General features: G+C 39.7%; 1 protein-coding gene across 1 annotated transcript; it reads right to left on the bottom strand.

The window, feature by feature from the left end:
• Positions 1-17,128: 17,128 nt before the first annotated feature.
• On the bottom strand, positions 17,129-22,288 carry tob1b (transducer of ERBB2, 1b). Its single transcript, XM_079594695.1, has 2 exons — positions 22,097-22,288; positions 17,129-19,225 (listed from the first exon to the last, which is right to left on the bottom strand). Exon 2 carries the CDS (start codon positions 19,114-19,116, stop codon positions 18,157-18,159), a length of 960 nt encoding a protein of 319 aa, XP_079450821.1. The 5' UTR covers positions 19,117-19,225; positions 22,097-22,288; the 3' UTR covers positions 17,129-18,156.
• Between the last annotated feature and the right edge of the window lie 5,171 nt (positions 22,289-27,459).

Raw genomic sequence — 27,459 nt, 5'->3', positions numbered from 1 at the left:
TTTGGCTAATGTACTTTCAAGATGGAGGGGCAACATGGCGACCGGCATTCGAACCCCCCACCCGTATGTATTTTCAATGGCATATTATACACTCACGAGAATACTTTATTACTTGAACGAAGTAAATATACATTAATGAGCACATATATTTTTGAAAGAACTAAGTGTTTTTAGCTAAGAATAAACTAAAGAAGTTACACAGTGTAGCTTTAAGCACAATGCTAACATGATTCAAGACATTGCTAGCCTGATTTACCATGTTGCTAGCATGATTAAGCACATTGCTAACCTGATGTAGCATGTTACTAGCATGATTCGCATGTTGCTATCATGATTTAACATGTTGATAGCATGTATTAGCTCACTGCTAAAATAATTAACAGGTTGCTAGGATTATTAATCACATTGTTAACTTGATTAGCATGTTGATATCATGATTTAGCGTGTTGCTAACATTATTTAACATTTTTCTAGCATGAATTAACCCATCGCTAACATAATTAACAAGTTGCAAACATAATTAGCAAGTTGCTAACATAATTAGCAAGTTGCTAACATAATTAGCAAGTTGCTAACATAATTAGCAAGTTGCTAACATAATTAGCAAGTTGCTAACATAATTAGCAAGTTGCTAACATAATTAGCAGGTTGCTAGCATGATTAAGCACAATGCTCACATGATTTAACACATTGCTAAGATGTTGTCAACATGATTTCACACATTGCTAGCCTTTTATTTAACACATTGTAAGCATGATTTAACACATTACTAACACAATTAGCAGGTTGCTAGCATGACCATTTTTAGGTGAACTATCCGTTTAATACTCATTGGTAAACTTTCTGGCAAAACAGACTTTTCTGACTCTCTTTTACAGCCAATATCAAATAACTGGGTCAGTTTTAAATGGTACGACAGGTGATGTTTAAAGTTGAAATGATATCTGTCTCTTCTCCTTCAAGAGGAGCCAGAAGAGTCATGGATTTTTCCATCCTATTATGACCTTTATTGAAAATCATACAGCTCATCATCAGCGAGTCCTTCACTTTCTCTGCCGCTGAATAATTTAGTGAAGGGTGATCGTTCCTCCGAGTGCTGCGCTGATTTACTTACCTCGCGGATCCCGGTATGACACTGCAGTCTCTCTCTTGATTAAAATACGTCTCTGATGTCCCCAGAGTGTGTGTGTGTGTGTGTGTGTGTGTGTGTGTGTGTGTGTGTGTGTGTGTGTGTGTGTGTGTGAAGTTTTAGCTCAAAATACCCCACAGATATCTTTATATCGCATGTTAAAGTGTCACTTTTTGAGGTGGTTTTTGTGTGTGTCCCTTTAAATGCAAATGAGCTGCAGCTCCCGGCACAGGGGGCGGAGCTTCAATTTATGCAGCTGATGTGGAGTTACCTACCATATATTCTAGTCAGTGATTAGCATATTCTATCATGATAATCATAAATGGCGTTCCCGGGGCGGGGTTTATGTAAATTTATAAAACGGATAGTTCCGGTCCTTGATTCTGATTGGTTGAGCCGCGTTCGAAGCCGTTGTAAATTACTCCGCAAACACACACCTGTGAGCGCATTACATTAGTGTTACTGCGCAACTGCCGTTTGTGATGCTTTGTTGCTGCATGTGTTGCTTAGCAACCTTTTTAGAACTACGATTGCTTAGCGGAGGAATAAATGTGTTAGTAACGTTATATTATTCATATTTATAATGAATATTTTAATGGAGTAACCGTTTTATAAAAGCAAAAACCCCATTGAAGCCGTATTTTACAGTGAATTTAGAACAGAAAAAAATGTGTTTATGTGGTTTTGCTCTATATAGCTAATTTTGCCCTTCATGACGACTGTGAGGGGGTGAATTTTTTTATAACTCGTCCGTTTAAATTATATTAAGCCTTAAAGTTCTGCATAATTAAGGGCGTGGCCACTTGAGTGACAGGTGGATTGCCGCTGATGTCACTACTAGCCGTTTGTCTGCTGTGTGTTAGCGTCACGTCTCCTCAGCTAATCCGCCTCGCCGCACATTTACGTTTCTCCGCGTGTGACGCGCAGCCAAGATGGCGACGGCCGGCTCCGCCCACTTTGGGCTTCAAAAACGCTCTTCAGAAACACTATGGGTGACGTCACGCACACATATCCATGTTGTTTTACAGTCTATGGGTTTCACATGCTATCTCTGAGACACAGAGCCTAAACAAGGCACTCAGGCTAAGAAAAGCCACATATTTTCAGCGTCATGTGACGTGAGGTCGTGGTTTCCTATACATCACAGGCCACCTGACTGGGATTCCTGTGCCTTGAGTCAGAGAGGAGTTCCTGAGGCCTGACGTACGGGTGTTTCCACACAACAGTTCAGTGTGTGTGAACAGTAGAGCTCAAGGGTGTCTTTCCTAAGACTTTCACTGTCATACGAACAGCCTTAAAGCAACGGCGGCCTGTGTCTCTTCAAGAGCTTCACTGCTGTCCAGTGTTGGGGAAGATACTTTAAAAGTGTGATTGCCAAACTTCAAGCTAATTTAAAAAGTTAAAGTACAATCAAGCTACCGCTTTAAAAAAGTATTCAGCCACTACAAGCCATAGGCTTAGACATAACTAACTAAATTGAGGTTTTAGCAGGCAATACATTGTTATAATTTAAATATATAACTATCCAATTTAACTGTTCCGTATCAATTCATCAGAGCCATATCCCACTTTTTTTTTACATTTAATTTAATTAAAAATATTTATTTCTTTTTTTTTTTTTTTTTTTTTTTTTTTATTGTTACAGTTTTGAGTCAATAATTGAATCTCAAATTGGTTGACATGTCGAAATTGAACAAATAACTATATAATAAAATAAATAACTATATTTAAATATTTTATGTATATATATATATATATATATATATATATATATACACTTAAAATATAAAAATGTATACATATGAGAGAAATGGACCAATTAGAATGAACCGATTCACTAAGAGGCTGTTTACACGACACCGTTTTTTTCAGCGAAAACCTTTTTTTTTCTTTTTTCGTTTGATCGTTCAGTTGCGCGAAAACGGTATTTTGGGGGCCTGAAAACACAATCTTTTGAAAATGTGTTATAAATGACAAGTTTTAGAAAACGATACCGTTATCGCCTCCGTGTAAACGACAAAAAAGAGAATTTGTGAAAACGTGACGTCATTCACATGTGTGTCACGTGTTCAGTCTATGGGCGCTATTTTAACGTTCTGAAACGCAAGTATCAAACACGAAACGCAAGTAACTCTGTGGGCGGATCCCGGCGCTGTTGCTATTATACCGGGGGGATAAACGACTCTTGCGCTCGACGCAAATCTAAAATGTGTGTGTCTGAAGTCGCTTCATTACTCATAGGTGTGGTTTGGGCGTAACGTGAAATAAACCAATCAGAGCGTCCTCTCACATTCCCTTTAAGAGCCGGCGCGCTTGTTCCACGGCGGATTGCAACGGCGGATCGCTATTATAACGGCGGATCGCTATTATAACGGCGGATTGCTATTATAACGGCGGATTGCTATTATAACGGCGGATTGCTATTATAACGATGGATCCCTATTATAACGGCGGATCGCTATTATAACGGCGGATCGCTATTATAACGGCGGATCGCTATTATAACGGCGGATCGCTATAATAACGGCGGATCGCTATTATAACGGCGGATCGCTATTATAACGGCGGATCGCTATTATAACGGCGGATCGCTATTATAACGGCGGATCGCTATTATAACGGCGGATCGCTATTATAACGGCGGATCGCTATTATAACGGCGGATAGCTATTATAACGGCGGATCGCTATTATAACGGCGGATTGCTATTATAACGGCGGATCGCTATTATAACGGCGGATCGCTATTATAACGGCGGATTGCTATTATAACGGCGGATAGCTATTATAACGGCGGATCGCTATTATAACGGCGGATTGCTATTATAACGGCGGATCGCTATTATAACGGCGGATAGCTATTATAACGGCGGATCGCTATTATAACGGCGGATTGCTATTATAACGGCGGATCGCTATTATAACGGCGGATCGCTATTATAACGGCGGATCGCTATAATAACGGCGGATCGCTATTATAACGGCGGATCGCTATTATAACGGCGGATCGCTATTATAACGGCGGATCGCTATTATAACGGCGGATCGCTATTATAACGGCGGATCGCTATTATAACGGCGGATCGCTATTATAACGGCGGATCGCTATTATAACGGCGGATTGCTATTATAACGGCGGATCGCTATTATAACGGCGGATCGCTATTATAACGGCGGATCGCTATTATAACGGCGGATCGCTATTATAACGGTGGATTGCTATTATAACGGCGGATCGCTATTATAACGGCGGATCGCTATTATAACGGCGGATTGCTATTATAACGGCGGATCGCTATTATAACGGCGGATTGCTATTATAACGGCGGATCGCTATTATAACGGCGGATCGCTATTATAACGGCGGATCGCTATTATAACGGCGGATCGCTATTATAACGGCGGATTGCTATTATAAAGGCGGATCGCTATTATAACGGCGGATCGCTATTATAACGGCGGATTGCTATTATAACGGCGGATTGCTATTATAACGGCGGATTGCTATTATAACGGCGGATCGCTATTATAACGGTGGATCGCTATTATAACGGCGGATCGCTATTATAACGGCGGATTGCTATTATAACGGCGGATCGCTATTATAACGGCGGATCGCTATTATAACGGCGGATTGCTATTATAACGGTGGATTGCTATTATAACGGTGGATTGCTATTATAACGGCGGATCGCTATTATAACGGCGGGTTTGCCGGCGCACGCCAGGAGCGGTTCACAGCCGAGGAGACCGACGTTCTCGTCAGGGCCGTAAAACACAGAGAAGTGACATTGGGGATGATGGAGAAACACACACATTAGCTTCGGTTATAATAATTTGGGTAAATGTGTAATCTAGATTTATGACTATTTCTTCACATCTTCACGGGCACAACAATGATTTCTCTCGTGTGTTAATATTTTTCCTTGTAATAATGTATGATTTGCAAAAATGAAAACTACTGCATCTGTGTAGATGAGAGAATCAAAGTGTGTGTGTTGTTCACACGCTACATAATGGCCAAGCACGCGCGCTTAAAATAGCATCTGACTAACGCGCGGCACCGCTGTCTTTAGACTGGGTTTCTCCTGGTCAGCGGCGGAGTTGTTTTCTGGAACTGCAGAATATCACCAGGGAACGTTTGCGCCGGAACACACTCCTCTATTCACTGAACCGCCCCCCCGAGCGCAAGTTCATTCCCTAATTTACCGGCGTGCGTCTGTGGAGGGAAGAGTCGCTGTGCGCGTGATGCAAAATAGGAATGATACATGCGGCGGTGTACAAAGTCAATTGCGCTGGCTGCAAGATAGGGCCCTATATGTTCGTAGTGTTTCTTTACAAAGTGACATCGCCACCTACTGGCCTGACAGCAGAATACAGCGATTATAGTCGTTGTAAACGGGATCCTTTTGACAACGTTGTCGTCTGTACGACAGGAAAAAAAACTGTTGTTGTCGTGTAAACGTGTTTTTGCCAGTGACTTCCTAAGACTTCGGCTCTGATAATGAAATCTAACTGACATCAATACGTGACCAGCGCTGGGTTCTGATGTAATCAGTGCTGCTTTCAGCACACACACACACACACACACACACACACACACACAAACAGATCAGCTAATGTGGACGTTACTGCGGGTTCTCAAATGCCAAAACAAACGTCTTCTTATCTCTCCCGAGCCACGCTGCGAGATGAGAGAGCGAATTGTGTTGCAGCTTCTCACTATAAGTGCAAATGTTGATGTGTGAGAGCTGCAGGGAGGCACTGGAGATGAAATTACCCAGGAACATCGAACACCTCGGGGACCGGCGGAGAGACACGCCACAGAGGCACCAGAGGACACAGCGATCGCTGCAAACACACTCCATCAGCCTGAGAGCGACGCTCGTCATTCCTTGCGTAAGAGGGTTTGTCAGAGTCGTTTTGAGCTCTACTATTGTGCCCTATTACCCACTAAGTGTTGTGAGCTGAACTATAAGCCATCTGTAGGAATGAGTGATGCTTACGTCACAGCACACACTCCGCTTTAATCGGGCCTGAAATTTGTGGGGGAGTGTTTTGAGAAAGATTTAGTTATGTGTGGCATAGTGCTTCTATGGGGGGGGGGGGGGGGGGGGGGGGGGGGGGGGGGTATAAAGCCCTTTTCACAAGATGTAAAATAAGTCTCAGTGTGTGTATGTGAAGTTTAGCTCAAAATACCCCACAGATATTTTTATATCGCATGTTAAAATTGTCACGTTTTGAGGGTGAGCAAAAACACACTATTTTTGTGTCTGTCCCTTTAAATGCAAATGAGCTGCTGCTCCCGGCACAGGGGCGGAGCTTCAAGAGCTCGTCTCCTTTTACCTCACACACACACACACACACACGCACTGAAAATTTCAAAAACTTTTAGCCTTTTATGTTCAAACCGGAGTCAGACAATGATGGAGAGACTCAAGAAGAAGTGACAACATGTAGAAAACATTTTTGAATGGTTAGTTGATGAATTTATATATCTAGTCATTGATTAGCATTTCTGTCATGATAGTCTATGAATCGCGTTCCTGGGGGCGGGGTTTATGCAAATTCTAGGGTTGGTGATGTCACTAACCCGGGAGGAAGCTCGTGTAGTTCCTACCAGCCGTTTGTTGTAGTCCTTAAAAAGTGATCTCTTTAAAAGCAAATATCTCCCTTTGCCTAAAATAAAAAAATAAAAGTACAAAAAGTACAAAAAATAAAATAAAATAAAAAAACTGTTTAAATGGGTTTATTAACTTAAGTTTCTTCCAGAAGGGTGAAATACACTGCGATATCTAAGATTTATCTAGCCTGGTTCTGACTCTCTACATTTCATTTGTACAGAGCCTCTCTCCATTGACAAGCGTTAACTTCCTTGTAGGCGGTCCTCTGTTGAAGTTTAAAACTATTGGATCTGCCCAGAGCCACTCTGGATCTGCCATAACCAATCGCTAACGTTTGTTCGTGACGTATGACGACTCAAACTAGCGCACAACCTCAACGTCATCGCTCTCACTACCTCTGTTCGCTGATTGGACCGGTAAAAAATTGACTGGAGAAAACCCAAGAATACACCACAATCCCAGACCTAGTACTGAAGGAAAATGAAAATTGAGCGGAAGCACGTAGGAGGGCGGAGCCAGTCTAAGATATATCTAGTTCAGTCATGAAACTCTAGAGGGCGCAAGCTGATCCTTTACATGTAATCTGCAAGCAATCACATCATTACCACATGCCACAAGCTGATTGGCCTCTGCTAATCCTGCAGCCAATGAGATCGCTCGCTTAACATTCAAAGTTTCCTCTGAACCCCTCCACCTCCCCAGCTCCACCTGCCTATATTTATACATCTTACATACTCACAACAGTCTGTGTATCTTTAGCAGTGTGAACTATATACAGTAGTCAGTAGAGGACCAAAAAAGTTAATCAAAGTTGTCCTATAAGAATTGTTCAAAATTCATGTATAACTTTGATGAAAGGTTTTGATCCACTTCAAATGTTGACTGCTATAATCACCTGATCCCCAACAAACGAGGGGGATAACACAGATATCTTAGAGGATTTACTGCATGCAAGTTTACGAAACGAAATCCAGTATTTTTAACCAGATGTTCCTGACGTTCAAGCTCTTCCTCATGCAGATGCCACACATTTCTCCCGAGGGTGTTGAACTTCACGCAGATCAGAGCAAGACTCCACCCGAGACTAGAGAAAACACCTCAGTCTGAGAACAACACTTAATGGATAATTCCGGTATTTAACACCTTGAGTCTATATTGTAGTTTGTTTTGGATGAACAAGAGTGGTGGACAACATTTTTTTGACAATGGTTCCTCTCTCGAGTTTTTGACTATAAAAGAATTGGCCATGGACCCATTTAACATTGGAGTCAATGGGCATGTCCGAAAATGTCATTAAAACAGCCAATAATGTTCGTTTACAAAACTGTTAAACTCACCGAGTGATTAGTGATGTTAGTTGATGTTCCAGAAACAAAAAGTGTTGCGAAATTCAGTTTCTGTCGTGTTTTATTCGTCATTTTGTAAAATCCCATTGAATTCTGTTGAAGGACTGAGTGCTCGTTAATATAAGTGCGCTACCGGAAACGGAAAGGGGGCTGCTTACATTTGGTCGATGTCGTCTTTTTGCTCGCTTCCGTTTCTCATAAGGCGAGCGAGCAGAGCAACTGTGCTCCGGGAGAGTAAGCCAAATAAACAAACAAAACCTTGAAAATTGAAAGACGTGACCACTGACCAGTGCAATATGAAGTTGAACTCGACTGTGACCGTGAGTGTCCCGCGAGACATAAACATCGGTTATCGCCATCAAGTGCTCGGGAGTGTGCTAACGCTTCAGATTCAAATATTGAGCGGAAGTTACACGGTTGTGAAGTGTCTGAAAAAATAGTTCCACTATAGCAAAATAAACGGATTGGAATCATATATTGCGACGATATATTGTTTATAATCATCAACGAACACCATTAACCACTCGGTGAGTTGCACAGTTTTGTAAACGAACATTATTGGCTGTTTTAATGACATTTTCGGACATGCCCATTGACTCCAATGTTAAATGGGTCCATGGCCAGTTCTTTTATAGTCAAAAACTCGAGAGAGGAACCATTGTCAAAAAAATGTTGTCCACCACTCTTGTTCATCCAAAACAAACTACAATATAGACTCAAGGTGTTAAATACTGGAATTATCCTTTAATGTGTCCAGAGGCGGACAGTACGACGTACTTGAGGTCTGTACTTTCTGAGTGTCTTTACTTCAGTTTGATTTTTTCTGGAAACTTTTTACTTTAACTTCACTACATTTGAAAGACGAATATCGTACTTTTTACTCCACTACATTTCTGTCAAGTTCCTGGAGTATAAAGTAGTCAGTCAAGGAATTAAAAAAAAAAAAATTCATAAAGCGTGATTGGTGACAGACAGCCTATCAGCAATCACTCCTGAGGGTCACATGTCATGAAGTTCAGCGATTTCCCATCATTTTTTAACACTAATCAACTAAAAATTGGCAAAATAAACGAAGACAGATCCTCGGCGCATGCGCACATCCATGGCAGATTCTTTATAGACCACTTAAGTGCATGAATGGACACATATAAAGGTGAAACTATATATTATATAGACTCATTACATGCAAAGTGAGATATTTCAAGCCTTTATTTGTTATTGATGTTTTTGATGATTATGGCTTACAGCTTATGAAAACCCATACAGAAAAATTTTTTTATTTCAAATACATTTCAGAATATATTTGTGAAATATATGCAAATATTCGACATTGGCCCAATAAATACATTTTAGTTAAATATATGTAAATATATATTTTTATTTTTTTGAAAATATATTTTAGTTAACCCGTTTAATCCCAAATTTTTCCCAGACACAAAAATATCCAAATCATGTGTCATTAGTATCCCTTTGAAACAATCAATCATAATTTTTAGAAATTTTCATGGAAAAGTGGTTGAAAAAGTGTGTTTTATGATCGGTCACAATTGTGACCGGTGGGATACTGTGTTGTATCAACCATTGGACAGACTGAATATAGGTCTATTTGACCTGTGCAGTGTGTGTGTGTGTGTGTGTGTGTGTGTGTGTGTGTGTGTGTGTGTGTGTGTGTGTGTGTGTGTGTGTGTGTGTGTGTGTGTGTGTGTGTGTGTGTGTGTGTGTGTGTGTGTGTGTGTGTGTGTGTGTGTGTGTGTGTGTGTGTGTGTGTGTGTGTGTGTGTGTGTGTGTGTGTGAGTGAGTGAGTGTGAGTGTGTGTGTGTATGGAGCCCCCCTAGTCCCACTTTGTCAAAAGAAATTATTATAACTATCTCGTGGCCTCAAGATAGGATCTAGAGGCCACGGGATGGCATCTTGAGGCCACGGGCTGCTATCTTGAGGCCACGGGATGCTATCTTGAGGCCACGGGATGGCATCTTGAGGCCACGGGATGGCATCTTGAGGCCACGGGATGGCATCTTGAGGCCACGGGATGGCATCTTGAGGCCACGGGATGGCATCTTGTGGCCACGGGATGGCATCTTGAGGCCACGGGATGGCATCTTGAGGCCACGGGATGCTATCTTGAGGCCACGGGATGCTATCTTGAGGCCACGGGATGGCATCTTGAGGCCACGGGATGGCATCTTGAGGCCACGGGATGGCATCTTGAGGCCACGGGATGGCATCTTGAGGCCACGGGATGCTATCTTGAGGCCACGGGATGGCATCTTGAGGCCTAGGGATGCTATCTTGAGGCCAAGGGATAGTATCTTGAGGCCATGGGATGCTATCTTGAGGCCACGGGATGCTATCTTGAGGCCACGGGATGCTATCTTGAGGCCACGGGATGCTATCTTGAGGCCTAGGGATGCTATCTTGAGGCCTAGGGATGCTATCTTGAGGCCTAGGGATGCTATCTTGAGGCCACGGGATAGTATCTTGAGGCCACGGGATAGCATCTTGAGGCCACGGGATGCTATCTTGAGGCCACGGGATGCTATCTTGAGGCCACGGGATGCTATCTTGAGGCCTAGGGATGCTATCTTGAGGCCAAGGGATAGTATCTTGAGGCCATGGGATGCTATCTTGAGGCCACGGGATGCTATCTTGAGGCCACGGGATGCTATCTTGAGGCCTAGGGATGCTATCTTGAGGCCACGGGATAGTATCTTGAGGCCAAGGGATAGTATCTTGAGGCCATGGGATGCTATCTTGAGGCCACGGGATGCTATCTTGAGGCCACGGGATGCTATCTTGAGGCCTAGGGATGCTATCTTGAGGCCACGGGATAGCATCTTGAGGCCACGGGATAGCATCTTGAGGCCACGGGATGCTATCTTGAGGCCACGGGATGCTATCTTGAGGCCACGGGATAGTATCTTGAGGCCACGGGATGCTATCTTGAGGCCACGGGATAGTATCTTGTGTGTGTGTGTGTTGAAAGTTGCAGTAGGTAAGAAGTTAGGTAGCAGCAGAATTAGCTAGCAGAATTAGCTAGCTAGCTAGTCTTCCGTGTGTGTGTGTGTGTGTGTGTGTTTCTGTGTGTGTGTGTGTGTGTGTGTGTGTGTGTGTGTGTGTGTGTGTGTGTGTGTGTGTGTGTGTGTGTGTGTGTGTGTGTGTGTGTGTGTGTGTGTGTGTGTGTCTGTGTGTAAAATTAGGTAGAAAGTTAGGTAGCAGCAGAAAGTAAGGTAGAACAGTTAGCCTATGTGTATTAGCATGTAGATACAATGGGTTATCCCACCGGTCACTATTGTTGCCGGTGACATGTTTGTGAGTTCTATGACCACATTAAACAAAGTTGAGTAATTGCAAATGCATATATCAATACTAGACACCTTAAACATGATGTGTACCAAAAATCTATGTCCTATCTTTATGTTAACATACTTTAATAACCTTTTCTTTGGGAGCTTTCTTGCTGCCATCCTCTTCTCTTGGCGCAAAGAGGAAGTAAACTGCTCTGGTCATGTGACAATTTACAGTAAACATGCGACACTGCACATATTTCATTGAGACCCTTTATTATTTCAATATCTGCTGGAAATGCATTGATAGAACATTCAGTATCATTTTTATAGCCTTAGAAATGAAACATTTTTTTACGGTCACTATTGTGACCGGTGGGATTAAATGGGTTAAATATGTGAATATATATGTCAATATATTTACTAACAACATATATGTTAGTACATGTTCTAACTTTTGCAAATTGTTTCATTTGAAATATATTTCGAAATTTAAAAAGTTAACTTTCACAAACAAACAACACATTTTCAATTTATTTTTTACATTTTTATTTATTTCATTTTAAATCTGAGTTCGGCTATTTTTGAGTTGACAGCTGTCCCCAGAACATATTTCAAAATGATAAATATAAGTGAACAACAATGCAAATATATTTCAATGTATTTGGAATATATGCCACATATATTTTTGACACTTTAAAAAATATTTAATTTTTTTTTTCTGTATGGGAACCATTTCACAATATTCTAATTTTGAATTTGGGGTTTTCATAATCTGTAAGCCATAACCATCAAAATTATAACAAATAAAGGATTGAAATATCTCACTTTGCATGTAATTAGTCTATATAATATATTAGTTTACCCTTTTAAGTTGAATTACTGAAATAAATGAACTTTTGCACCATTTTTCAAGTTTCAGATGTGTACTTCTTTAGTTTGGGTGGTAGGAGTGTTAAATAAAAAAAATTGAAGATGATTATGGCTGTCAAATCTTTTTTTTTTTTTTTTGTCAATTATGTTTAATTTCTATATGTTTTATAACATTCTAAAAGCTCTTAATTGCACAGATACTACTAACTAGTATTATTCACTAGGTTGCTTCAGAGGCATAAGGTACTGTAAGTATTACATAATGCAACAATAATAAAACAATGCATTGACATTCACTTTTTACTTTTGATACTTAAGTACTTTTAAAAAACAATTACTTCTGTACTTTTATTTAAGTAAAAATCAGTCTTTACAACTTTCACTTGTAACGGAGTAATATTTGACCAGTAGTATCTGTACTTTCACTCAAATAAGGAAGTTCATGTCCACATGAGCTCATGAGTTTATCTGGACACGTACAGTATATTAAGGTCGGACTGTGCCCAGATTCTGACCCGTCACTGACCTTGATGAAGTGCTTTCGCTAGAGTACAGTGTGTCTCTGCAAGAGCTTGCTGGGAAAGATCCTTCTGTTGTGGTAAAGTGACTTGGCACTGCCTTCAAAATGGCACTGACTAAGTTTTGTCCGTGTGCCAGAACAGATTTTTCCAAAACAACGCTGGAATGCTTGTGCTTTACTATACAATAATTCCCCTTTTAAAGACACTGGAGATGGAGACTGTCTATAGATCATCTACATTGCATAAAAAAAACATCTTGTTTTACAGCTCAAATATCGAAACATTCTTAAATCAAGATACATTTACTGGAGAAGCAACACGACTGAAGATATTTGACCCCTGAGGCAGATATTACTTTCTCGTTTTTTTAAGCATAAACACTTCAGAAAACAAAGCATAGTTGCTTCTCAAGTAAAAGTATCAAAAAAGCAAATATTCCTACACTGAAATTCCAACACTAAGGAATATTCTGTACACAATCTTTAGAATTTTTTATCAAATTTTTTTTTTTAAGATTAATTTTCTTTAACAATTTAAAAAAAGAAAGACAAAAAAATATATATATACAGTATATTATAACATAAAGCTTCTGCAGCCATCACAGATCACTGGAGTAGTAAAAAGATATAAATGCAATACCATGTTGTAGAAACAATATATATACTCTGATATTTTACAAACTCTGTACTCAATTAAATTATACAATTAGAAAAAAGACCACGTAACCCCAGATATATGCATTAGTGCCAATTTCTTAAAAATCAGCCAAGTCTTACCAACTTTTAAAATACTGTAAGAGGTCAGAACTTGAACTTCTGTGTGTTTTTTTTTTACCAATGTTTTAAAGTTTTTTTTCTTTTCTCTAAAAGGTAGTAAAAAAAAATAGTTTTTTGCTTTATTGGCAAAAAAGGAAAAGAAAACATTGACGCGTGTTGACCAAGCTGTGTGTGTATGTGTGTGTGTGTGTGTGTAACACAAGCTTTTCAGTATAGACTCAAGGGGGCATAAAAAGAGAAAATAAAATAAAAAACAAAACACCTTTGGGCTCATGCGCTTATCAGTGACTAATAATCAAGATCTCCGATTTCCACATCCACAGTTGTGCGTCTTTGCCTTACGTTTTCTTGATTTAAGAATGCTTAGATATTTGTGTTGAAAAACAAGGCAAAACCGTCAGATATTTTTTGCAATATATATATATATATTTACGCACATTCTTATAAAAATCTCAGGAAATGCGTTCAATATGCCCTGGAATGCTGCTCATATTTATAAATGATGTTGGATTTTCCAATGCAATATTCTTTTCTTTTCTGATATTAACATATATATCCTATAGCCTACAGGTCTGGAGTCACACACCAGACAATAACAGTTGGAGATATCTCTTATCTGCTCAACCCAAACCTGTCAAGCCTATAGTACACATTATCCAACATGCGATATGCTTAAGTTGCTACCAAAATAATTCCCACTGCCAAAACACACTTGAGATAAGCAGATGGAGCTGTATGCGTCCACGCTGGCATCAGCGAAGGCTCAGTATTAAAAATAAACAAGCGCACATTGTGAAGGCCGTGATCTCACACAGGCTTTGCACTTCAGCTGCAAAAACAAAGTGTCCATGTGAAGCTTAATTGTAGTGTCCACAACAGCAATAAGCCTCTCGCAGCGAGACGCGTAACACAGCGCGATCGTTTGTTTTCAAGCTTTACCGCGTTCGGGACACGACGACTTCCAACATGGCCGACAAGCATACGCAGTTCAGATGCCATTTGATGATCACTGGTTTTAGTTATGACAGAGATGCAGGAGTTAAAGGGATAGTTCACTTTGAAATGAAATGTTGGTGTGTTTTATCTTACCTGAAGTGCATCAAGATGTCGGTGTCTTTGTCTCCGCAGTAGTTTCAATTTTGATATTTTTAGGTCAACCCGTTCTTGTCTGTCAGTCATATAATGCAGGTCTATAGGCACTGTCTCCAGAAGCATGCAGAGAAAAGTCCAAATTAAACAATTCCCCATCGTAAGTGCACATTGATGGCCTAAGACACGAAACAAGCGGTTTGTGTGAGAAAACTAACAGTATTTATATCGTTTTTATCTCTTTTACACAACCACGTCCATCTGATCTGTTTACACCGGATTTCTTCCCCGGAAACTGATCTAACCGCCTTCGATTGGACGTTGCATTTTTAAACTCAGCAGAAACGCGTGTGATTGGCTGTATGGCTCAACGAATGCCTTTGATTGGCCTGAACAATGAAGCGAGTCGTGTGTCAAGATAGAAGGCTTACAAATTGGGAATAAGTGAAAACTCAACACTCCCGGATGAGTTCGCGCGAGCTTAGGCCATCAATGTGCACTTACGATGGGGAATTGTGTCATGTGGACTTTAAAAGCGCCGGAAGGCTCCGGAAGTGATCTCTCTCGCGCGTGTACGTCACTCATTGTTTACAGCAGAACCGATGCACAGAACAGAGACTGTAGGACTGCTAATAGAAATGGTGCTAGTTTGCGCTTATCCGGGATGTTTAAACCGATGTAAAAAAATACATTTACGTAAGCTCGCGCGAACTCATCCGGGAGATCACTTACGGCGCTTGCGCACAAGTAAACTGATCACTTGGACGTGGTTGTGTAAAAGAGATAAAAACGATATAAATACTGTTGGTTTTATCACACAAACCGCTTGTTTCGTGTCTTAGGCCATCAATGTGCACTTACGATGGGGAATTGTGTAATTTGGACTTTTCTCTGCATGCTTCTGGAGACAGTGCCTATAGACCTGCATTATATGACTGACAGACAAGAACGGTTTGACCTAAAAATATCAAAATTGAAACTACTGCGGACACAAAGACACCGACATCTTGATGCACTTCAGGTAAGATAAAACACACCAACATTTCATTTCAAAGTGAACTATCCCTTTAAGGAAACAGTGAATCAGCAAAAGCGATTATTAATCTTTTTAAAGGTCATCCGCACCGCACCTTGCTGAACGTAGACACACAATCATGCACTGCAATGTTTGGAATTTGCTAAATGTATAGAAAGTGGAGTCGGCTGGGCAGGTTTTCATTGTGTCCGAAAGAGAGATTCTGCAAGACAACATTTTTGGGTCATTATTGGCTCCAGTTCATGTTCAGTACAGCCTCAACAGAGAACTCAGGGCAATTTTTAAGTTAATCTTGATCGTTATACCTTTGTAAGAACTGTCTATAGAAAAAAACCCGAACCGGATTGGTGCTTGCAACATGGAGCCGCTACCGCTAATGCCCAGAGCTCACTCAGCTAACGGCAGTTATGGGGCATATTCATAAAGAGTGTTTCTGTGCCTCTTAACAGACACAACATGCAATTAAAATGTCTGTCCAACATGAACAGGGTCCTTACACGACAACAAGATGCGTTTAGCAACTTAGCCATGTTTAAATTCACCTCAATAGTGTTTTAGAGACGGCTAGCTGTAGTCTCGCGCTGAAGTCCCGTGGGAACTCGCGTTGTAGCGGGAAAGGTTTTGTTGACTGAAGAGTGTGAGGCTAGTTCTTCGTCTGTATACTCGGGTTCGAATAAATAAGGACGACCATCAAACTCAAAAGCCTCTTCCATGTGTTCAAAATCTTCTATATTCTCCATAGTTACGTTCCGAACCATTTCTTCTTCATTTGTGAGCAACTCCGATCCTCACTCTTCACACACACGACGCTCCTGCACACACTCTTCACACACACGACGCTCCTCCACCTGCACACACTTCTATTTACCTTTTCCGGCTACAACGCGAGTTCCCACGGGACTTCAGCGCGAGACTACAGCTAGCCGTCTCTAAAACACTATTTAGGTGAATTTAAACAATGGCTAAGTTGCTAAACGCATCTTGTTGTCATGTAAGGACCCTGTTCATGTTGGACAGACATTTTAATAGCATGTTGTATCTGTTAAGAGGCACAAAAACACTCTTTATGAATATGCCCCATAACTGCCGTTAGCTGAGTGAGCTCTGGGCATTAGCGGTAGCAGCTCAGTGTTCAAGCACCAATCCGGTTCGGGTTTTTTTTTATAGACAGTTCTCAGAAAGGTATCAAGATTAACTTAAAGTTCTTCTTTAAAGGAAGTTTTCAGAAATCACACGATCTAATATGAGAATCTAACACGTTCTTCCTTACAAGAAGCCATTTTGTGCTTCAGATTTGACATTTTGAATAATTTTCTCATCAGTCTTGGCGTGTTTATTTGTTTTTAATTAGTGAGGTAACTAACGAAGACTTGATCGTATAAACACAAGTATCACTCAAGTCGAGTTATTCATGAAGAACTGACGGAGAGAATAAAAGACGACCAGTGGTGTTCTTGCCTAAATTGTCTTTTATTGAAAAAGGCCAGGGTGCAAATGTCAAATAAAAAAAGAAAAACAAAAATAAGACAAGCATATTTCAAGCATTTTTAATACAAACTTAATATAAACTATTTCAGTCCCTCTTGACATGTAAGACACTGACTCAAAATACTTTGTTATACCATATTTTATCAAGTATTGCACAATGTAGGTACAAAATTAATATATACGATTACATTGTCCATAATATAGCAAAAATCTGTTTAACTCTTAACAGAAAATACAACTCTTTTTGTTTCAAAAAAGCAAATATTCCTACACTGAAATTCCAACACTAAGGAATATTCTGTACACAATCTTTAGAATTTTTTCTCTATTTTTTTTTTTTTTTTTTTTTAAAGATGAATTTTTCTTTAACAATTTAAAAAAAGAAAGACAAAAAAAACAAAATATATTATAACATAAAGCTTCTGCAGCCATCACAGATCACTGGAGTAGTAAAAAGATATAAATGCAATACCATGTTGTAGAAACAATATATATACTCTGATATTTTACAAACTCTGTACTCAATTAAATTATACAATTAGAAAAAAGACCACGTAACCCCAGATATATATGCATTAGTGCCAATTTCTTAAAAATCAGCCAAGTCTTACCAACTTTTAAAATACTGTAAGAGGTCAGAACTTGAACTTCTGTGTGTTTTTTTTTTACCAATGTTTTAAAGTTTTTTTTTCTTTTCTCCAAAAGGTAGTAAAAAAAATCGTTTTTTGCTTTATTGGCAAAAAAGGAAAAGAAAACATTGACGCGTGTTGACCAAGCTGTGTGTGTATGTGTGTGTGTGTGTGTAACACAAGCTTTTCAGTATAGACTCAAGGGGGCATAAAAAGAGATTATAAAGAAATAAAATAAAATAAAAAACAAAACACCCTTGGGCTCATGCGCTTATCAGTGACTAATAATCAAGATCTTCGATTTCCACATCCACAGTTGTGCGTCTTTGCCTTACGTTTTCCGTTCGCCAACAATCCTTCCATTAGTTAGCCATGACCGGCTGGAATTGCTGGTTTGAATACTGCATGTTTCCGAGACTGAAGCTTAAGCCGTCCATGAGAGACTTGTCGTTGATGTTCCCGTACGCGGTGAACACGTCGAAGGCATTGCTGTACGGTTGAGGGCTGATGGCGTTCTCGCTCGGGAAGCTCCCCTGTCCTTGAAGGTTCGGGAACACGAACTCCTTAGCGTTAGGAGACAAAGCGGACGCTTTTTGCTGCGAACTTCCAAGGCCGAATCCATAGAGCGAATGCATGGAGTTGGAAATGGCTTTTTGCTTGATTAGGTTGTTGACGTTCAGGCCTAGATTGGTGGGAGAGTTGCGGGACACTTTTCCGCCGTTACGCCCACCGTTCTTCATCTTAGTGGAGCCAAACTTGGTGGCGGCGAAGGACGCGGTGGTGAAAGTTAAAGGCTGATTGGATCGTGGCATGAAAGACGGGCTAACGGATGCCGATTGGCCGAACGGTGGCGGCGATGGCGAACTCGACTCGGAGGACACGCCCACTGGATCAGTGATTGGCATGAAGACCTGAGCCTCCGGGTTAAAACTGTTTCTGATTTCTTTGTCCAACTCAGAGCCGTTTTCGCCGTTGTCGTCCACGTATAGCACCTTAACCGCTCCCTTCTCGCCAATCTGGTAGGAAACCTCGAACGGGTCGATCCAAACGCTGAGATCCTCAGGCAAGTTATTCCGAACGTCTTCGATGTCCAAACCGCTTTCTTTGGCTGCTTCCTCAACGACCGGATCTACTTTCTCGCCCACATGTATACACCTAAACCCGGATCCTTTATATGGCTTATCTGGGTACCAATGTCCTTCGTATTTCTTCTTCAACTGCCTCTCCAACTCTTCGCCGAATATGTTGACTCGTCGTCGTGGGAGTTTGTTGTACAGGTACGAAATTATGAAGTTCAGGGCTACTTGGATTTCAAGCTGCATAGCTGTGTGTCTGAGCCGTCTTTATCGTCGAGTGCTGTAAAAACCTCCAAGGCAGTAGCGATCGGTGCTGGCGGACGAGGAAACGCTTGATGATCCGCTGGAAAATCTCCTTGAAGGGGAAAGAGAGGCAAGGTATTCAGCTGTGAAGAGTAATAAACCATGAGCTATTCAATCACGGGCCACTGATAGAGTGGCACACGTTAGATAAAGGCACTTCATAAATCACTGAGACACAAGGAAAATGGTTTAAAGCGATAAAATCGGGTTAAATTTGCTTAATCTGTTGCGTTTTGCATATCGTCGGCCTGGGGTTTTTAAGTGGGGGCCGCAAAGGAGTGCTGGGAGTTATGAGAAAAACATGCAAATAAGTTTGACTCAAGGGTTAATTCACCCAAAAATTTAAATGATCCTGTATTTTTACTCGCCTCAAGCCATCATAAGTGTACATGACTTTGGCTGAAAGAAGAAATACAATCAGAGTTATATAAAAAAAATATCCTGGCTCTTCCAAGCTTTATAATGGGAGTGAATGGTACCTGAGATTTTGAAGCCCAAAAAAAGCACATCCATCCATCATAAAACTAATCCATACGACTCCATGTGTTCATAAAGGCCTTCTGAAGTGAAGCCATGTTTTTGTAGAAGAAATATCCATATTTATAACTTTATAAACTGTAATCACTGGGTGTAACAGTCATAGATATCATATAATAAAGGCTAGATGTCTCTAACGTCATCACCCGGCGGCCATCTTGTCACAGGCAAGCTTTCTGTAAGGCGAGTGATCTGCACGAACACAAACTCTTATCTCGCTGAAATCTTGACGGATTTACAAACGGTTTGGTTTCTTACGTACGTTATTAACTTGGCTATGATTCTGGATGCTTGAACATGTTGAAATATATAATATTATAATTATTCATAGGTATGCAGTGTCATAACTACATCTCTGATGTTTATAACGAACCAACCCGTTTGAAAATCGGTAGAAAATTGAGCAAGTTATGGTTATTTAAAAAGTACATGCACCATTAAAACACTATGTTACGAGTGAGCGAGCTGACTGTGGCAAGATGGCCGCCGTGTGCGGACGTCGACCTCCATTGGCCAGCAGCGCGGACGAGACATCTAGCCTTTTTTTATGTATATCTATGGTAACAGCAGTACGTGTGTCTAGCTCCGGCGGAGGAGTGACCTCTGACCTGACGCATGACCTCTGACCCGACGCATGACGTATTGATGAACGCGGAAGCACAGAGGATAGAGCAAAACAAAACACCAGTCATGAATTATAAGAGAAAGAGAAAATGTGGGTGGAGCTTGAGTTTATTGTTTGAACCACAAAAGGTTGTCGACTCCCACCTGAGCGTACGCTAACGCCTACATCATGCATCGGGTCAGAGGTCATGTGTCGGGTCAAAGGTCATGCGTCGGGTCAGAGGTCACTCTTCTGCCAGAACTAGACTCACATACGGCCATTACTGGAAGCCATAGTGCATAAATATGAATATTTTTCTTACAAAAACATTGCTTCGCTTAAAAAGGCCTTTATTAACCCCTGGAGGCGTGTGCATTACTGTTATGATGGACGGATGCGCTTTTTTGAGCTTCAAAAACTTAGGTACCATTCACTCCCATTATAATGCTTGGAAGGGCCATGATTTCACAGAGAATGGCTATGGGATAATTTTCAATTTGGGGTGAACTAACTCTTTAAATAAGAAAATGTATTTAAATAAGCAGTACAGCAGGTTACTATAATGCATAGAAAAAAATATTCCCATTTATTTTGAAAATGTTCTCAGTAAACATTCTATCTATCTATCTATCTATCTATCTATCTATCTATCTATCTATCTATCTATCTATCTATCTATCTATCTATCTATCTGGGGGTCCCTCGCACGAGGATGATCACGTTTGGGGGTCTGTGGCATCTAAAGGATCGAAACCCACTCTTCAAGGGAGATTGCATAACACGGATTCCCTTCCCTACTTTATTCCGTCAACTGTTGCGTAAAAACGCCTTTATGTGAATACAGGGCGTTTGAACACAATGCGACACATTGCGCAACAGATCGGCGATCGGATTTCCCGAAGATCGCGACCAATAGCGTGTCGCCCTGCTCGGGGTGTGTAGCCCTGGGCGAATTAGTAAGCCATTGTACACATATAATTATAAAGACAGGCTTAGATTCGAGAATACAACCAGGAGCTTTGATATTAGGTGGTTAAGACACGAATCGAGAACAACATATGCGTAAAATAGTGCGTTTTTCTCGCGTATGAAGCTCGTAATTCCGACAAAAACAGACGTCGGTTATTGCGTTGCAAACGGGCGTTTGATTCAAATGAGAGACTGCCATTATTATTATTATGAATATGGATGGGAATATTCTGGACGATGTGTTGAGATGACTGTAAACATGATCAGCTCAATCGCTTTGGATAAGCCTCGAACTAAATAAATGACGAATCAAAATGTGGATTTGAATGAACTTTGACACTGTAAATGTTTTGGGATTCGTGACACACACACACACACACACACACTCACATGATCGCAGGCTAGATTAACAAATTCATGATAATAAAGCAACCGCTTATCAAGCAGACAACCAACATTTGAATTAATCGGTTTCTTAAAGCGATAATCCACTCAAATACATATTATACTCGCCGTCCAAACGACATTCGTTCTTTCCCTGGAGCACAAAACGATGATTTTAGGGACTGACCGCCTCGACCATTGACTAATAATGCATTTTCTTTCCACACCATAACGTATACAAGTGAATGGACGTATAACCGAGGCTGTAATTCTGCCTAACGCCTCCTTTTGTGTCCCACCGAGGTTAAAACAACATTATTTTTTAGTTAAACCACAGCTTTAAGGCAGTGACATTGAGATACAACGATATAAATATATTAACCCTCAGCGAACGACACATCACGAATATTCAATGCCAAAAATACTTACATTAAACGACCGTGTTTTTCTCTCCGTGTTGGGCTTCCGCTTCAGTTATCGAAAAGATTATTCCAGTTAGGTTGCATTAATATGATTACTTGTTTGTTCTTCGGGTAATTGTGTTATTATTATTCTTTTTTTTGGAGTCTGTCGTCAAGCAATCCGACTCCCCACTGCCTGGGAGTTTTTACAACTCTGCCCTTTAAACTCCTGACTGGATCTCCTTTATAGCGCTCCTCCGCCACGGACAGGTTGGAGGCGGTGATGCGGTTTTCAGAGGTCAAAACCCCAGCGACGCTTACGATTGGACGAACGCGCCTTCGTCATATGTTTGCCTCCGAATTCTCCGCGCTGATTGGCTTTGCTCTAACGTCAATAATCAAAGGGACCCGCCCCTCAACCAATAAACGAAAAATACATTCACGGCTAGCGTTTCTAATCATATTTTAAATGTTTTCCTCCCACACGTAGAAGATTTAAACACAATAATACTGCATGATTTTTTATGCTAATTTAATTTATCGAGACACTTCATAACAGAGTGCTGTTAACAGCATATCGTTAGCTGCAGCTTTCGTTGACATGATAATGAAGTCAGATGAAAGGCTCTGAATAATAAATCTCGTTAATAATTTCAGACATATTAAGCAGATAAGACGGTATAAATAAATAAACAGGCTACATTAAGAGCAACGCACTAGCACAGAGCGGAGTGACACTGGTCATTTGTCCACTGAGGTGTAATCTGCCCTTGTGTGTTTTGCGTGAAAATATACTCAGATGCTATTGGCTGGTCGTGCTTCGTCATCATCAATGCAAATACACTAGTTATTTCAGTATGTGCGTGAACTTTTACATCTTGCATGGTAAATATTACATCCATAAACAGAAATTTGCAAAAGGCAGACCTAAATGTAATTTATTCTTAATTGAGATGGAATCGCTAAAGAAGTCATTGAAGTTAATAAAAAATAAAAAGAATGATATTTTGTTCGCCTTTATGGAAACATTCTTTACATTGTAATGGCCCCACTAGATTTACTAAATTGGATGAATCTTGTATGTATTTAGGAAAAAGGAAGAAATCTTAAAAAAAAAAAAAAAAATTGTTACATTTTTTTTTTTTAATTAATGATTTTTTTTTATTGTTCTTTCTTGTGACTTGTTATTTTGTTTAAAGATATTTGATATCTGTCATCCTGAAGCAATATTATTGTACGATGATGTGTGTGTGTGTGTGTGTGTTATTTATATAAATAACCCAAATATTATGGTTTTAAAATGTACTTTTTAGAAAGAAAAAAAATAATATATATATAGGCCTGTGTGTGTGTGTGTGTGTGTGTGTGTGTGTGTGTGTGTGTGTTATTTATATAAATAACCCAAATATTATGGTTTTAAAATGTACTTTTTAGAAAAAAAAAAATATATATATATATATACAGGCCTGTGTGTGTGTGTGTGTGTGTGTGTTATTTATAATAATATAAATAACCCAAATATTATGGTTTTAAAATGTACTTTTTAGAGAAAAAACCCTTTAAAAAAATTACCTTTTCTCTTTCCTAACCTTTTCCCAGAGTGTTATTTAGTATGCTATATTGCCTATATTTTTTATTACAGTAATAAACTCAGTATAGCCTATACTAATTTCTGTGGTTATACCTTGTTGTGCCATTTTAAGTTATGCAATATGCACAATACATTGCTTTTGAAGAACAGTGCATGCGACTAAACAAACATGCAAGTTATTTATTAATAAGTAAAAAAAAAATGATTGTCAGTGTAAATCAAAACCCAGTTCTGCATATACTGTCACGTGACACCGCCGTGTTGTGTTGCTTTTTCTATAGTATCAGGAATAGTATGTTGATCTCACATTTCATTGGTCGAGTAAGACAAGCTCCATACGCCAGGGGTTTAAGGTTTAAGGTTTTTGTCGTCGTCATGAATTATTATTATAAGCTGTGCACACAATAAGCTTATGGACGAGGATCGGCAATGCTAAAGCAGAGGAATATTGCTGTGTGTCTTTAAACATTTAGCTTAAGTGATTCCAGACTCACAATACAGTTTAAAATGAATTCTGAGCCGAGATTATTCAGTTTTATAAGCGAGTTGTGCTGTGGGGTTAAGTAGTCCCATCTCTGCTGTTCATAAGCAACATTTCCTCATTGGCCTGAGTACAGAGAGAGAGGAACATGCTAATGACTGCAGGTTTCTGAACTGGCTGGTCAGGATAAGCTAATTTGCTTAGCAGGGATATTGTGAGCGTTCAAAGTTCAGAGTGGGCGGAGAAACGACAGACTCAGCCAATCACGCGCTTAGGACAACCGTCATGGATCATAGTGACTGCTGATCCTGAAATGTGACCTGACGGCCTTTCTCTACACTCGTGTGGAATTAAAAACAATGTAATGTCACTTAGGAACACAAACACTGTCATTGAGCTCTATGTGAGGCTATTTGTGTCATTTTAATAAGGCTTTCCATATCCAATATCAATATTTTGTTTAAGTGTAGCTTATTAAAAGGTTCAGGCCTGTTCAATCAGAACTGACCGAAAATTTTTCATTTTTTTAAATTTTTTTTTTCATATTTAAAAAAAAATGTTTATGTTGATCAGAATTGGATGAAATTTGGTGGATTTTGTTGTAGTTGCTATGTGAACCCACACACAAATTATGGACATGATTGAGATATGTTAATCTGAAATATTGGATTTATTGCAAGAAAAAAAAACTTTTAATGGAAAAATAGCTCATTAAAAAAGGTATAAATATTACATAGTGTCATATAATCTCCTCAATATGCTAAATAATAATCAAAAAATGTTTTTGAACAAAAATATATTACATTGGTTTCTTGAAAAAAAGAAGAAGTTACATTTCAAGGCACCAAATGTGACCCAAAAATAAAGGGGCTCAGAGGGTTATTAATGCTATAAAGCAACATTCTGTGGTCATTAAATCATAAATGTGATCATAAATTATTTTCTTCCACGGTATTTTTTCCCTTGTTTTCCAGTACAACTATCTAAACATTCTTCAGTCAAGTATTTTTTACTAGTAATAGAATTACTAGAAGCAAAATTACCTAAGTAATTAAGTCTTGTTCTCTGAAAATGAAGTGAGTTTGTGTTTAAAACGAGAACACATAATGGCCTCAGAAAAATAATAATTCAATAATAATTATTAATTCAAAAGGAAACCAAGACCCCATCGGCAGATATTTGTTCTTGTTTAAAGCAAAAACTCTTAATTTTGATCAGAAAACAACTTATTATCTGATATAATTTTGCTTCTCCTGTAAATGTGTCTTGATTTATGAATGTTTGGATATTTATGCTGGAAAACAAGACAGAAATACAGAGGAAGAACATGATTTTTTATATAGTCTTACAAAAAATCAGTGTAAGTGCATGACATTCTTTCTCATGTGAAACACAAAAGAATATATTTTTTTCATATGTTCACCAAAATTGTTTGTCTGCCAAAATATCTTCTTTTCAGTTCCATAGAAGAAAGAAAGTCGTTTTTGAACAACAATAGGACCAAACTTGCACAAATCGCTATATTAGAAAGACTTTTGGTCTATGACATAAAAACGAAACCTTGCATAATTATGATAGACTCTGTCGCATAGCAACAATAAATATTGAACTCACAACACACTGGGCTCCTCCCTGATGATGATGTCACGGCTCACACACCTTCGTCTGTCTTCGCGACACACACTCAGTTATTTCAGGAACGGGTGTAAAGAAAGAGCAGCCGTTCTGCATTCCAGCATCAGTGTTTCCATACAGTCATGCGTGTGTGTGTGTGTGTGTGTGTGTGTGTGTGTGTGTGTGTGTGTGTGTGTGTGTACAGCCGCTTCTGTCACCGAAGAACAATGAGGAAAACACACACACGCTTCCAGTGAGTTTGCCAGGGTTCAGGGAGAGAAGAAGACACGGGAAGCACACACACACACACACACACACACACACACACACACACACACACACACACACACACACACACACACACACACACACACACACACACACACACACACACACAGGATGATGATGATGGTGTGAGGAGAGTATTGTATTATCACAACACTAAAGGCCACATAATGCACACGTACGTTCAATAAAACTCGCCGTTAAATGAAAGTAGGACATTATAGAGATCATCAGATCATTCCTTTGAGCTCTGAGGATTCCTGGATGCTGGAGACTACAATATTTTACACTGTATATGTTGAACGCATTTCAAGTTGACCATTCTCACTGACAGGAAAATGGATTGAAAATATTGATGACTCATCTTGCACTCTGGTGTGTGTGTGTGTGTGTGTGTGTGCGTGTGTGTGTGTGTGTGTGTGTGTGTGTGTGTGTGTGTGTGTGTGTGTGTGTGTGTGTGTGTGTGTGTGTGTGTAATTGTGCGTGCGTGCGTGTGTGTGTGTGTATGATTGTGTGTAATGTATGTGTGTGTGCGTGCGTGCGTGCGTGTGTGTGTGTGTGTGTGTGTGATTGTGTGTGATTGTGCGTGCGTGCGTGCGTGTGTGTGTGTGTGATTGTGTGTGATTGTGCGTGCGTGTGTGTGTGTGATTGTGTGATTGTGCGTGTGTGTGTGCGTGTGTGTATGATTATGCGTGCGTGTGTGTGTGTGTGTGAACATGATGTTTATTGTAGTTCTAGACTAAAAGTGAGCATTTATCTCACTTGCACAAAAAATATTCAATATTTTAAATAAATTAAAATTTATTTAAATTTTAAATAAAATTAGTGAAATGCAGAATCAGAATACTGTGCAAACCTCCAAATAACTAAATATGTTCAATAAAATTTTTTTTTATGCATTTAATCTCACTTTATTGACCAATGTACTTGCTTCTGACCTTCGATGATTTAGTTTAATAAGCAAAAATGACTAGATATAAAGGTTTGCTTGTGTGCTCTCCTCCACTGTACACATGTCCTTCAGCCGGAGGATTATTATTTCACTCTTGCTGTGTCGGGTCTTTACATTTGCCCAAAAATATAACTTTTGTGTGTTATAAAAAAGCAAGCCCAGCCCAGGTGGGGAAAAGTAACGCAAAAGTAACGTAACGCATTACTTTTCTAAAAAAGTAACTAAGTAATGCAATTAGTTACTTTTTAAGGGAGTAACGCAATATTGTAATGCATTACTTTTAAAAGTAACTCTCCCCAACACTGGCATGTTGAATTTCAGCCCTAAAAATACAATGCATTAAAACGCAAGCACGGTTCATGCAATGCATATTTTTCAAGTAGTGCAATTCAATTCAACAAGCTTTTTGTTTCAAAAACAAACTTCTACTTTTGTCTTCATTTTGTACTTCTAACATCCCATATTTCC

The sequence above is a fragment of the Phoxinus phoxinus genome, assembly GCF_949152265.1.
Source record: "Phoxinus phoxinus genome assembly, chromosome: 21".
Lineage (NCBI taxonomy): Eukaryota > Metazoa > Chordata > Actinopteri > Cypriniformes > Leuciscidae > Phoxinus > Phoxinus phoxinus.
The sequence above is the reverse complement of the archived record's forward strand: the minus strand, read 5'-3'. Positions and strand labels throughout refer to the sequence as shown.

Coding starts and splice junctions, on each gene's coding strand:
- tob1b (XM_079594695.1), bottom strand. CDS start 19,116: ATGCAGCTTGAAATCCAAGTAGCCCTGAACTTCATAATTTCGTACCTG.